This window comes from Thermobia domestica, chromosome 15 (genome assembly GCF_964235325.1).
Source record: "Thermobia domestica chromosome 15, izTheDome1.hap1.1, whole genome shotgun sequence".
Taxonomy (NCBI): Eukaryota; Metazoa; Arthropoda; class Insecta; order Zygentoma; family Lepismatidae; genus Thermobia; species Thermobia domestica.
The window spans coordinates 86934515-86948105 of NC_137468.1; the positions used below are offsets into that span (position 1 = coordinate 86934515).

Genomic DNA, 13591 nt, shown 5'->3' on the forward strand with positions numbered 1-13591 from the left:
CCCGTGAGAAAGTGAACAAGGCCAGCAGATGGGTCAAAGTGGTGCCATTTAAGAGTCTTCATCCCGGCGAAATTAAAATACTGCTAATTTTACAGTAATTATGTGATATCTTCAAATAGATAAAAGATAATCGAACTGTGGAACAAGAGCGCCCTAGACAATATTATTTTACATAAGAAACCGTTATTACGACTCACTTATCTGCTTTCGATTTCGAGCCATTTTGAAAATCGGCATTTATTTTCGCCTTTCTAAACAGCTGAAAACGGAAAGCCACTAGGTGACTTGTGATAACGGTACCTCACGCAAAATAATACTGTCTAGGGCGCTCTTGTTCCATATTTCAATTATCTTTTATCTGTTTGAAGATATCACATAATTACTGTAAAATTAGCGGTATTTTAATTTCGCCGGGATGAAGACTCTTAAGTCTTTCCTTTATGTTTGGGATTAAGTTATATGTTCTTCTTGCCTTTTCTGAATTATTCTAATCTCGTTGCCACTTTTCAAATATTCCTTTTTCTATATCTTGTACAGTATGTTATCCACTTCTCTGCCAATTAGGTCCTTTACTCTATTTTTGTCCACTTTTTGAGCCAATATGTTGCCGCCCGTTGGATTACTAATAAATGCATCGGTTCAATCCCATCAGTACAGCTAGTGCATTGTGCGGAGTAGTAACAAACGCTCCGCTTAATCTGATCATTATAATTCTTTGAGGTTTTTCTACAAAGTGTTATTTTCTAACTATCTGTGGGTCCAAACGCTAGCAGTATAGTTCATAGTTGCCCCTAGAATTGAGTCATGATATATTTTTATTAATTTTCGTGGCTTTAAAGTTTTATCCACCAAAATGACGTAGTAATGCAGAGTTATACGCAGCTTCAGAATTTTAAAAAATGAAATGAAAGTTTTACGTCCCACGATTATGCTGGTTAGGCTAAAGGAGGCAGTGATGATGAGAGATGAATGGAATTGTGGAATGAAGAAAGAAACGAGAGAACTCCGAGAAAACCCACGAGCACTATGTTTGTCCACCACAAGGTCCACACGGTGCGAGCTGGGTTCGAACCAGGGACCCGAAGCCCTAGAGGTGAACGTTCTACCACTGAGCCACCGCGCCTCCCACTTTAGAATTAAATAAATCTATGGATGTATGTGATATTTCGTTGTATAGTTTAGGAAGTCTGTAGAACAGAGAACGTTGAACTATTGAAAGTCTAGGTCGTACTGTATAAAAAAGATATGTATTGCGTGTTTGTCTGAAGGGAAGTCGGAAATACAATTCTGAGAGTAGCGTTTCGTACCTGAGTTGACTATGTGTGAGTTTATACAAATATTTGAGGTTAGTGATTTTATGATGAGTGTCAGGTAGTTGAATATTTAGTAGTCTATTTGTAACAGCTCATGTTTGGTCATCACACGTGTGTGAGGTACTCTAAGGCGTACTATTGCGAGGAAGAAATTTAGAACTGAGTTCAGCCGGGATAGGTTTGTAGGAATTGAAACTGTCTTGTAGAAAGTTGTTAAGGAAGAGATGTTCCGTATTTCTGTTAATCTGTACAGCAGTCCTAGAAGACGCGTCGAGTGCTTAGTGATAGTGTTTATATGATCTGTGAAAATTAGTTTTGTGTCAAAAGTAACACCGAGATCCTTATGACTATTTACTCTCGTAATGGTCAAACCATTTATGTTGTATGAAGTGTGTACAATATTTTCATTAGGGAGATTGTCATGCATTTACTCTTATCGGGATTAACTTTTAGGAGCCATGTGTTACACCAGGAGGAAAACTTATCTATGTCGTTTTGAAGTAGTTCAGAATGTTCTATACTGTTCACTTCTCTGAAGATTTTGCAGTCATCTGCAAATAATAGGATTCTGCTGGAATTTGAGTTGAAGCAATTAATCAGGTCATCCATGTACAATATGAATAGGAATGGTCCAAGTATACTTCCCTGTGCTACTCCGGAAGTTACAGGTAGAGGGCTAGAAATCGATCCCGCCAAGACAACTCTCTGAGTGCGATCTTGTAAGTAGCTATTCAACAAAGATAAGAGTGGCCCATGAACACCGAATCTATTGGAGATTTTGTAAATTAGATAAGAATGGTTAATGGAATCGAAGGCATTCAGTTTGGATCACGATTTTTAATATTATTATTGTTGTGACAGGTATAATCCTAATATATTTTGCAAATTTATACATTCATCTTTTGAAATCACATTAAATATTTCTTCTGTAAATTTTACAAATTTATAGTCCCATAAACTGGATCATCACCAAAATTTATTTATTTACCGTTTTAGTGGGAAATTTGACTCTTCATGTTCTGAATCAGTCTAAATAAATTTCACACTGCGCGATCGAGAGTTGGAAAAATTTTCAAGTTAGTTTAAGAAATTAAGTAAGAAATACATTTCCAGTGATGGGTCAGGCGGGCTAGATGAAAGAATTCTGTGGGCCGTGGCTGGTCCGTGGAAGGTTGTTGCACATGTTTGATTTATACCATAATAACTACCAACGTGCAAAGTTTAGTTGCTCTACTTCAAATAGTGTTTCATAAATTCGGTTAATTTTTGGAGCTCTGAGGTCACAATTCTTCAAGTACGCCAACTATCTCAATTCAGAACCGTCTACTCTACTAGTGTACATTTGTTTTATCTTGGCATACTTCCCGCCTAAAGGATGGATCTGTATGCAATGTATTGTTGCCATGCCACGGTTAAGTTGACAATATGCTACTTGGTGGCAATAAGTTGACATTTACAATACGCTAGGAAACACAGTAAAACGCGACACCACTCACAAATCACTGTAACACACTTGTTGACGCGTGGCAACTGAGCATTTCAAATACCCGCCAAATAGCAATGACCTCATTTGATGAGCTGGCTGACAACTAACGTCACCTACACAACAAAACCAATAAGATGTCTATTGAATTAAAGCGTTCACGTGATTGCTAGCAGAAAATAATTTAAAAGCTAACCAAGTGCACTGGCGGGAAGCGTGCCAAGATAGAACCAACATAGTCTATCAACGTACAAAGGAGGTCAATGTAGCTCAAATAGTCCTGCAGAAATTAACAGTGACGCATGGAAACTGCATATACTTTTATTCTTGCTCAAGACTGCCATTAAAATCCTATAGATTCTACTATATATGTCTTATGAAAATACATACATAGATTTCAACTTGGTCAATTAATAATAACAATTTATGTATAGCAGCAATTGATCATCAAGAGTACTTACAAGTGTCACTTGACTTCTCCTGCTTCTACTAACTTCCTTACGCTGTGAGTAATGCTGAAATGAAAGTTTATTTTAGAATAGTAAGGTATTCATATTTTACCTATTTATATAATCTTTACTCTTATATAAAATGTTGTGTCCAGAAATTCACCCGAAAACGATTTAGATAAATAAAGTTGAATGAGTCTTCAGAATAACTCATATTGTCATTAAATTAGAAACAAGAGTTGGAGAATTCGAGTGCTTTGAATGTTGCTATGAAAATGAATTTCGAGTTATTTAATTTAAAGTATTATTAATTATTAAGTAGTCCGAAGTACCGATGATTTCAGATTTTCTCCGGGAGTCTCCAACATACAAGGGATAAAAGTAGTACTGCAAAAATACTAGTATTGTATGTTGAGAACAATCGGAGATATGCCCCGGGGGAATTTTCCTCGGGCCATCCCTTGAAATCATTACTAGTCCCAAGTACGTTGTTTGTACTTTACCTATACATATGCTGATCCGAACTGATCTTATACTATTAGTTTATATTATCATAAACTCAATGTTATTCAACTAAATAGTCACACAGCTGAACACAATAACAGTCCTCACAAAATTTCCTCCAGAAATAAAGCAGTGAGATTAGTGTAACATCTACGAAAGAATCTATAAGATCAACATGACTTAGTTCTTCCTATGAGGCAACAGATAACTTAAGGTTTTGAAGTATATAGAAGAATTAAAGCTATATACGTATTCATGACATTTCATACTCTGGTTTACGTATTTACTGATTATAAGCCAGCAATATAGAAACTATTTTCCACCTCACTGCTAGAAAATAGCCAAACGGAAGTGGCGTTCAACGTCATGTCGTGCTGCGCGAATTTGCCACTAATAGTTCTCACACTGGTAGAAATAGTACAGTTCAAGAAATAAAGACAAAAGGAAAACAGAAAACGTTATCCACTAAGACCAAGAACGTATGACTATTAACATTTTTCCAATTGTTTCTGTTACTATTCTGTTCATGGTGTATTGTACTTTACACAGGATTTAAGCTCTATCATATAGTACACCAGTTTTTATCTTTTATTTTTTTGCCATACTTCATATTTTCTTCCATGCCACCTGAGTAGTTACTTGAAGGCAGTGTCCAGATAGTCTATTACTAACATAGAATGAAGGGAAAATAAATTTTCCTTGTAAGGAGATCCGAGGGACGTAAGGATCTAGGTTCAACGTTTTGGACTTAGTCTCTGGAAGGCGGTCGCACTTTTTGTGACCAGAAGTGTACCAAATGTCATACCTCTAACTTGGGCACATACATTGGACATTTTTTTAAATAAAAAAATCGGAAACTTTAATATTATAATATTATGACTATACAATAGTTATATTATTTCCAACAGTGACACATGTACTCCTAACAATGACCCACATACTTCTAACAGTGGCACACATACTTCTAACAGTAACATACATACTTCTAACAGTGGCACACGTATTCCTAACAGGGGCAGACGTCCTCCTAACAGTGGCACATATACTCCTAACAGGGGCACACGCTTCTAACGGTGATAAATATATGGGCGACTAGGGCAAAAGTGAACACTTTTTGTAAATCAAAGAATTGCGGTGTAATGGTGACAGCGAAAGACGCAATATCTCTTTGATGTGAAAGCCTGTTACCTCTAATAACATATACAGTCTAACTGCGACAAGGCAAGTAGAAGATACAGAGGAATAACATAGTTTTGGCGAAGGAAAAATTTTCTACTCTTGCCCCATGTGGTGGGGTAAGAGTAAACAACAGTTGGAGCAGCACTGTACAGTCGAATGAAAACATAGAAGCGTAGTCATAAACGCCAAGAAACATATTGAATCATAGATGTGTATGTATTAGTTACATGGAACTACAGGAAGTTATAAAATACCAAACACATTAGTGTCAAATGGAACTGCCAATAAAAGTTACAGTAATATAATACATGTTATAATGACAAAATATGAAAATCGGAGGAATCAGTTCAACATCCGTCACAAAAACGTTACGTGCGGTGCTACATACGTACACAATGGTCACACACGTACACAGACTTCCTTTGTTTAAAATTGGAATATTGTTCGTGAGACCACTCACTGCATATGATACAGGAAATCTACATTTCAACGTTTGGGGCATCTGAAGAAGAGTTACCCACAGAATTGCCAGGGCATATCCATGTTGTCCGGTACAGGTATATTTGACTGATGAATGATGCTTTGTGGTTGGTTAGATGACTTTGATGGGAATTACTTGTTTGCTGTTCCTAGCTTCTTTTGTGTTCCCGCGCAACATTGCCTGTCGACATTCCCATGTAGTATGGCATGTGCTCAGGCTGTGAAATTCTAAACGATAATGCAAACGTTTTGTTGTAGTCTATGGCCGCCAATTTCTCTTACCTCTGTAAATGTCTTTTACTCAATGTTACATGTTGGCTCCTATATTTTCTTTACCCAACTATACCACAAAGGGCAAGAGTGTACGTTCATGCTTGCCCCGCCTTAGGCATCTTCCAATCATTGCCCACCATCCCCCGTCTAAGCACTTTTTCCTCTTGCGTACTACTGATAAGAAATACGAACCGATACAGCTTTTCCGTGAAATATTTCCAGTCCTGTACCTTCAACTAAAACTACAGTACATACTGTGACACGACCTACGAATCTTTTACTGCTTTCCGTTTGAAACAAACTTTCCACTCTGCTGCTCTTCACGCTGCACGCACACGGCTTCTTTCCTTTTCCGTTCTGACATGTACCATGCCGAACTAGTTTTCAACATTTTCTTATTTACCGACGTTGTCACTTCTCCGTAAATAGTGTTTTCACTCTTGCCCTGGTTACCCATACTCTTAATAGTGGCACACATACTTCTAACAGTGGCACACATACTTCTAACAGTGGCACATACTCCTAACAGGGGCACACACTTCTAACAGTGATACATATACTCCTAATAGTGGTATACATACTTTTAACAGTGACACAATACTTCCAACAGTAACACACATACTTCTAACAGTGGCACACGTATTCCTAACAGGTGCACACGTACTCCTAACAGTGGCACACATAATTCTAACAGTGGCACATAGTCCTAATAGTGGCACACATACTTCTAACAGTGGCACATATACTTCCAACAGTAACACACATACTTCTGACAGTGGCACACATACTCCTAACAATGGCACACATATTCCTATCAATAACATATAGTGCCAATAGTGATGCACATACTACTAACAGAAACATACAAAATCCTAGTAGTGACACACAGGCTAATGTTTGTAATTTTGTATTCTGATAAACGTACGTTGGTATAAATAAATTGTAAGACTATTGATCGAATAATTATTTTGTTAGAATAATTTTTATTCTTCTAATATTTAAAATTGAAATTATACTACGAGTAAATTTTAACAGCACTAATAGCAAGGATGTTATAAAATAGAGGATCTGCCCATACAACAAAATCGTGAAGCCATACGTCACAGCTTCGCCACACCTTCTCTGCCCACTCCGCACCACTAAGATCGCAATGTTTCGAGCCAGCAATCATGTCGGAAACGAGAGTAGCCAATCAGACCTGCCGGCTCAGTCGATGCTCGATTGTTTTACGGCTTCAATGAGTTCATATAATGAAGATACGTATGGGCAGATCCTCTATTTTATAACATCCTTGACTAATAGCAATAATACAATAACGTAATATTTAATGATTCTTACCTCCCAAGTTTTTATCAATAAGCAAATGCTAAACCATATAATAAGTTTGATAAGAATCGTTTGTAACGCCTGATTGATATAAAAATAAAGCAGATCCTTTAGAGTCCCAACTTTATGGAAGAACAAATCTACCTGTTTTGAAAGAAAGAAAATAGATGAAAATCATATCAAGATTGTAAAGTAAGAGCAATATTTCAATTATAAGAACTAAAATTTGATTGGTTTTAAAGCAGAATGAAAATGACTCCCTCAGAATATTTGTTTCCTATTTGCTACTATTATGACATCACTCTATTTCAATGGTTTTCAACTGTAGTGTGCGTGAATTATGAGGATACAGAAGGTTGTTTCAGCTTTATGGTAAGGAATTTTGGATTCTTATCCATTGCCAAGAATTCTTATTCACAGTTGCATTGCCAAGGGCCCCAGAAGATAGACTTTGACCAATACGTATAATAGGAAGTACTTGTCAAGCCCTATTTAGGGGTACTGTTATTTTGGTCCTAAAGCCTCAGGAAGTTAGTCATAAAGGGGAACAAAGGTGATTTAGAGGAAGTTTTAGGAATGAAATCAATATAGGAATAAGACCAGTATGCGACCACATTTACAATATGTGAGAAGCATCCATAGGAGCATATTTTTATACATCATAATGACGTCATTTGTAAGTGGCAATAGTTTTCACATGGTGAAAAATGATCTCTCACTAGTTTCATCTTGTTCCTTAAGTTTCCTTGAAATAAATTGCACGTTATGTGCAAGCTCTTGAAAGGTTCTCTACTAGACATACATTTTCTTTCGTCTACCTTTGTTTTCTTTCGAGATATCTAGTTATGAAAAACAAATCTGTGACCCATCACCTATGTCAATATCTCAACTTAACGCTATCCTGTATGGATGCTTCTCACATATGCTAAATGTAGTTGCATATTGATCTTATTTCTATATTCATTTCATTCCTAAATTCCTCTGTTTCTCTAAATTACCAATTACCCACTTACTTTTGCTGCCCTTTTTAACCAACTTTCTGAGGCTTTAGAGCAAAAATAACAGTACCGTAAGACGGGGTTACTTTGCACAAGATGTATGCCATTTTAAAGAAAATCGCATGTAACTTACAAACGTAATGGTTTAGAACACTGTATTTTAAACATATAATAGCTAGATATATAAGGAAAACTTTAGTGCAAGTTCATTAGTAAACATTCAGTATAACCATAGTTATTGAAATATAAACTTTGGTGCAAATATTTTGCACAACATACATAAGAGTATGTTCAACATACGAACATAACGTTTCTGTGCAATGTCTTCCCTTCAGTATTTATACATTTTACTTTCTACACTAAACTGCATGCAGTCTACAAATATTGATATTAGAATGATGGTACCGGTATCAGTGCTTACGAGGAAACTGATTCAAGTGTGACACGAAATTGTGGACGACTTTATGCGCAAACGAAATGTTTTTTGTGTACAATTAAACCCATTAGAGGGAAAAACCCTCGATCTGAACCGTTCCGGAGATATAGAGGAATAAGGGGAAGGTTGGTGCTCCGATATTTTGCAAATTTTCGACTATGTTACGAGTGAATATGTTTGAAAATTGCATTGAAACGTTAACAAAGATGCACCAGGGTGGAATAAAAGTGGTGTTGAATGTTGAGGTGAGTGGCGTAGCTTTCACGCGGGGCCAGAAAAAGAAGGAGCTTAAGGAATAACAAACGCCATTGAAACGAAGAACAAAATTGTATGATATTACATGCTAATGTATCATGTCGTTAGTTCGTAGAAAATGAGAAAAGGTCAGATAAAAATGTATTAATATTATTGCCAAAGGAACAGAGACGTTATTGTGTGAACAAATATAGAGTGTTATATTCTGTGCAAAAGTGCTATAGAAAAACAAATTAAATAATATGAATCATAAACACGTATTGTTGCAAACGTAAGTACGACAGTGTGTAGTTGTGACATATATTAAAACGCAATGTATGGATCAATAAGCAAAAATAATATCTTCAATTGAAAAAACGAAAACCGGTACGCCTTATATACTGTATATCGGGTAATAATTGCACAGTTCCCATCGGTTAATAAGTATAGAAATTATATAAATGTTTGGAAAGTTCGGACGGCCACCATTGTTTTACATTTGTCATCCTATTTGACTGATGATACTTTTACTCAATTCAACGTACCAAGAAACCTGAACATAGATACCTGACACGCCTATTTCAGGCAACAACGGAACTCCGGTGTTTTTGCCTTCTCAGTCCAAAACATTCTTCCTCTAGAATTTTTTATGGACTCTTCGGTTTTGTAACCCTCATGTCTAAAGCGACGTATTACTACAGTTTCTGGGATGAAGGAATTATTCATTTTTAAAAGACTCTTTTACTTGTACTAACGCTACATATTCAAAAATTAGCAAAATATCGGAGCAGCCGCCTTCCCTTATTCCTCTATGTCCGGAACGGTTGAGATCGAGGGGTTTACCCTCTAATGGGTTTAATTGTACACAAAACCACTTCGTTTGCGCATGAACTCGTCCACAATTTCGTATCACACTTGAATCGGTTTCCTCGTTAGTTTGAATTATCGATATTTGTAAAGAAAATTATGTATTTTTTGGTACCGGCACAGGAACCGCATTCTAATAGTTTAGCATATGTCCCACAAAAATGCCAACTCAAGAACAGAAGAAAAAAATCCCCTTTAACTGATTTGCCTTGGTTATTCCTTATATCCAAGAATATCATCCCAACCGTAATTAGTGGAAGATTTACGGGATTTGGGAGTTTTAGGCTGAAACCCACCCAAACTGCATGATTTCTTTTTTAAAAAAATCTAATGTTAGTCATTCCTATGCGTGTAAGCTGCAAGCCCCCCTTAAAAGACTAGTAATCTCTATATTAAAAAAACCGAAGTCTTTGTGAGTGAAGCCTCTCTCAAATAACTTTTCTGGATCCGCCACTGTTCATAATTTATTTTCCAACAAGAAATTTATTCCGATATCTTCCTAAATAGGAAATTTACGTAAACTTGGAATGCAGGAGGTTCCAGTAGTAGACAAATAATTTCCTATCTAAGCGGTATTTTGGACCTGTGCAAAGTAACTCCGAGTAGAGGCTGAAACCGCCTTCTCCCAGTTTTATTTTTTTTATGACTTTAAAACGTTTCACATTTCAATTTCAACTATTGCATCGAAGTCCCATTATACCGGTACACAGAAGTATTCTACGAAACTGACTTAACTTTGACGGAAAATCTTATACGTGATATCTTTCAAATTTTGTCGGGCTTTACAGTGACTGCTTTCCATACCTCTACAACAATGAACCCTCCGAGTAATTTGAACTGATGTTAACCGCCAACATTACAGCCAAAATACAGTTAGAGGTTCTATCTTACGGTGCCAGTTGAAACTTCTTCTTTTCAGTTCATGGTTTTGCCGACAGAGGACTGTGAAACTCTTTTCATATTTTGGTCAACGTCTATCTTCTGGGGCCCTTGGCAATGGAACTGTGAATAAGAATCCTTGGCAATGGACAAGAATCCAAAATTCGTTACCATAAAGCTGAAATGACCTGTATACTTATGGTTCAAATACACTACTGTTGGAAACCACTGAAATACAGTAACCTCATAGTAGTAGTAGTAGAGTATGCAAGCTCTTGAAAGGTTCTATATTTGACATAGTTTTTCTTTCGTCTACCTTTGGTTTCTTTCGAGAAATCTTGTTTTGAAAAACAAATCTGCAACCCATCACCTATGTCAATATCCCAACTTAGCGCTATCCTGTACGGACACTTCTCACCTATGCTAAATGTGGTTGCAAACTGATCTTACTCCTATATTGATTTCATTCCTGAAACCTCTGAGTTTCTCTAAATCACCAATGACCCCCTTACATTTGCTGTCCTTTCTGACCAACTTCCTGAGGGTTTAGGGCCAAAACAACAATACCTCTAGATAGGGCTTGACGATTACTTCCTATTACATCTATTGGTCAACGTCTACCTTCTGGGGCTCTTGGTAATGGAAATATGTATAAATCCCTTGTTGATATGTTGAGTTCTAATTTCCAAATTAGGACATTTTAGGTCTCAAGAAGTTGTCGTCTTTTTCTTAGAGAATTCTAAAACGTTAAGAATTCCTGAAATGTCGACTAAACTAGTATTAAGGTGTTAAATAGGATCATACATATGAATCCAAAGCTCAACCACAAAGATGCTCATTATACATAATTCAAAATTCACTTTTAATCAACATGAATGGCAGTGAATGGCAGCCAAGTTCAGGCGAAGAAAATTCGTCAGAAATGAAAACTGGCGTGCAATACCGTAAGCATGTTATACACGAACAAAAGGGTTTTGGGTAAAAATCGCCGACTTCGAGGCTCTGTAAAAACAATTCTATTAAGGATAGAAATATGAGGTTTAAAATTTAAGGAGATAATCAAGAGATGTGCTCGTATACCAAATCACACATTCCTAGCTCCAACTATATTCGAGTATTGGACCCCTAAAATATGTATTTTCAGGCTCACTGATTCACTCATCATATTGATTAGGTACCACCTTGTAATATGCCATTACAGTCTAGTGAAATTATGTTTTTAATAGGAGGGTGCCCGAAATTTTTTGCACCGACTGTACTTGACGTTTAACAAAAAAAATTCTGGCTGTTCAGATAATTCGTAATTTTATTTGTTATTCTATTTCAAATTAACATGGAGAACTGTAAAAAAATTCATTAGGAATTATAGTTTTGGGAATCAATACCTTTATTTATATTTTAAATTAGTTATAAGTTTTGTATATGGATATGTATATGGATTATTACAATTCTTACGGTGTCAGTGCTATCTGAAAACATAGATCCACTATTGGACGGAACTTTTCAGATCAAATAACCAATCTAAAATTCGACAGAATTTTCAGGACCACCCTTCACCTCTCTTTTAGATACCTAGGTCCTTCTAAAATCTAGTTTAATCCAGATTTTACCAAATTTTATTCGTTTCAAAGCCCCACCGCCAAAATGCTTAGTTTTGATTGGCTGATAAACCCACGCGATGATATTAGGGCGCAATTATTCCATTCCATGCCGGGAAGATGGACTGAAGACATTGGATTCTAATCGTCTAGCTTAAAAGGTTAAAAAAGAGCTAGAGAAGCTGCAAACAAGGTAATATTTGGGATTTTATTCACGTGTAAAACCTCTGGAAGTCTTGAGGAGCCATGAACTCTTAAATTTCGTAGTAAAACTGGTTTAAAAAACTGAAATAGTGAGTGCGAGATAGTGACGCCATGATTGCATCCACCGATCGCTATGGACAGGATCTCGAAGTATTGTGATTTCTGTTTTTCTTCCTAAATCCGGTTCTGAACATCAGTGTTTCCCTTGATATTTTTACCTCCCAATTTTCCTACTAATTGAGGGTTACAAGACCTGTCCATCTATAGATTTGTTTATGTAGGTAGCGAGTGATTTTTTTTTATTATATACATGGCGGTATTTAATTTCTTTGTAGTTAAGATAGGTAGAATAATGTACGTGTAAATTTACAGTAGGGCTCCTATCTGACTCCCAAATTGGGAGTACGGCTTCCAGCGGGATGTGTTGAACATTCAGTTTGTTTCCGGGTTCCTGCCCCTTCAGGGCAGGGGTTCTATTGTTAGCTAATACTTCGATACGTCCCCTCGGGGGCATTGATTAAACACTTAAGAATGTGATTCAGTGAATACAAGGGCCAGTTGGCCCTGTCCCTTTCTTTCCTTTTCCTTTCGAGCCGATTTAAAATGGTAAAATATGAATGTTTTCTGTGTATATTTATTAGTATAACCTGTATTAATGATAGTGATGATTGGTGTGTATTGGCATGATGTGTCTTGTAGTTTGAGTAGTATGTGTATATTCGTAATGTAGTATCAGTGGTAGTGGTAGTTAAGTGATGAAAGAGTGTGTGAGATAATTAAATGTGGACAGTGTAGTATTTACTATGCGATAAATTTTTTATTATTCCGTCATTAAGTGAACTCATACACAATATTTAAAAGTGAACGTAATATAGTATAATAATTCCGTGTACAAGGTCACATTCAGTTGTTCAAGGGTTGATTACATCGTCGCTAGCCCCTAGTGTCAAAAGTCAGTACTAACTGCCATTCGCATGTCAATGTTCTTAGTGATTTAGTTTTCGTGAAATTGACCTTTCTTTTCAAAATAAAACCTGGAAGGTATAATTCACAGCCCATATGAATGTACAGTTAGGTCAAGTGACCCAAAATTAATATATCCTAAAAATTTCAACATTCTGCTTAGTCTAGAACCTGAAATATTTAAGTAAATAAACAATACGTAAATTTTTAACAGAAGTCGGGCGATATGATGCTAGTTCTTCGCTTTGAAAATATATTAAATGTCCATTTTTCTTCGTGGCTGTAGAATTTCATTGTTGATGCAGAATTTTATAAACATTAAACATTATCGCAGATAATTCTATTTTCAGTGAACATACATAGGATTTTTTTTTCTTTCGTTCTTAATAAAGCTACCAGGTATTA

General features: G+C 36.3%; 2 protein-coding genes across 5 annotated transcripts in view; both read right to left on the bottom strand.

The window, feature by feature from the left end:
- The window catches only part of LOC145671122 (facilitated trehalose transporter Tret1-like), a 478763-nt gene that overhangs the window by 336040 nt on the left and 129132 nt on the right, over positions 1-13591 (bottom strand). The window lies entirely within an intron of this gene.
- The window catches only part of LOC145671871 (uncharacterized), a 123485-nt gene that overhangs the window by 32509 nt on the left and 77385 nt on the right, over positions 1-13591 (bottom strand). For all 4 annotated transcript variants that reach the window (XM_081741100.1, XM_081741097.1, XM_081741099.1 and 1 more), the window contains 2 exons: positions 7020-7151; positions 3258-3311 (listed from right to left, as the gene is read on the bottom strand). In XM_081741100.1, coding sequence (XP_081597226.1) covers positions 3258-3311; positions 7020-7151 — 186 coding nt within the window. The remainder of the gene's footprint in view (positions 1-3257; positions 3312-7019; positions 7152-13591) is intronic.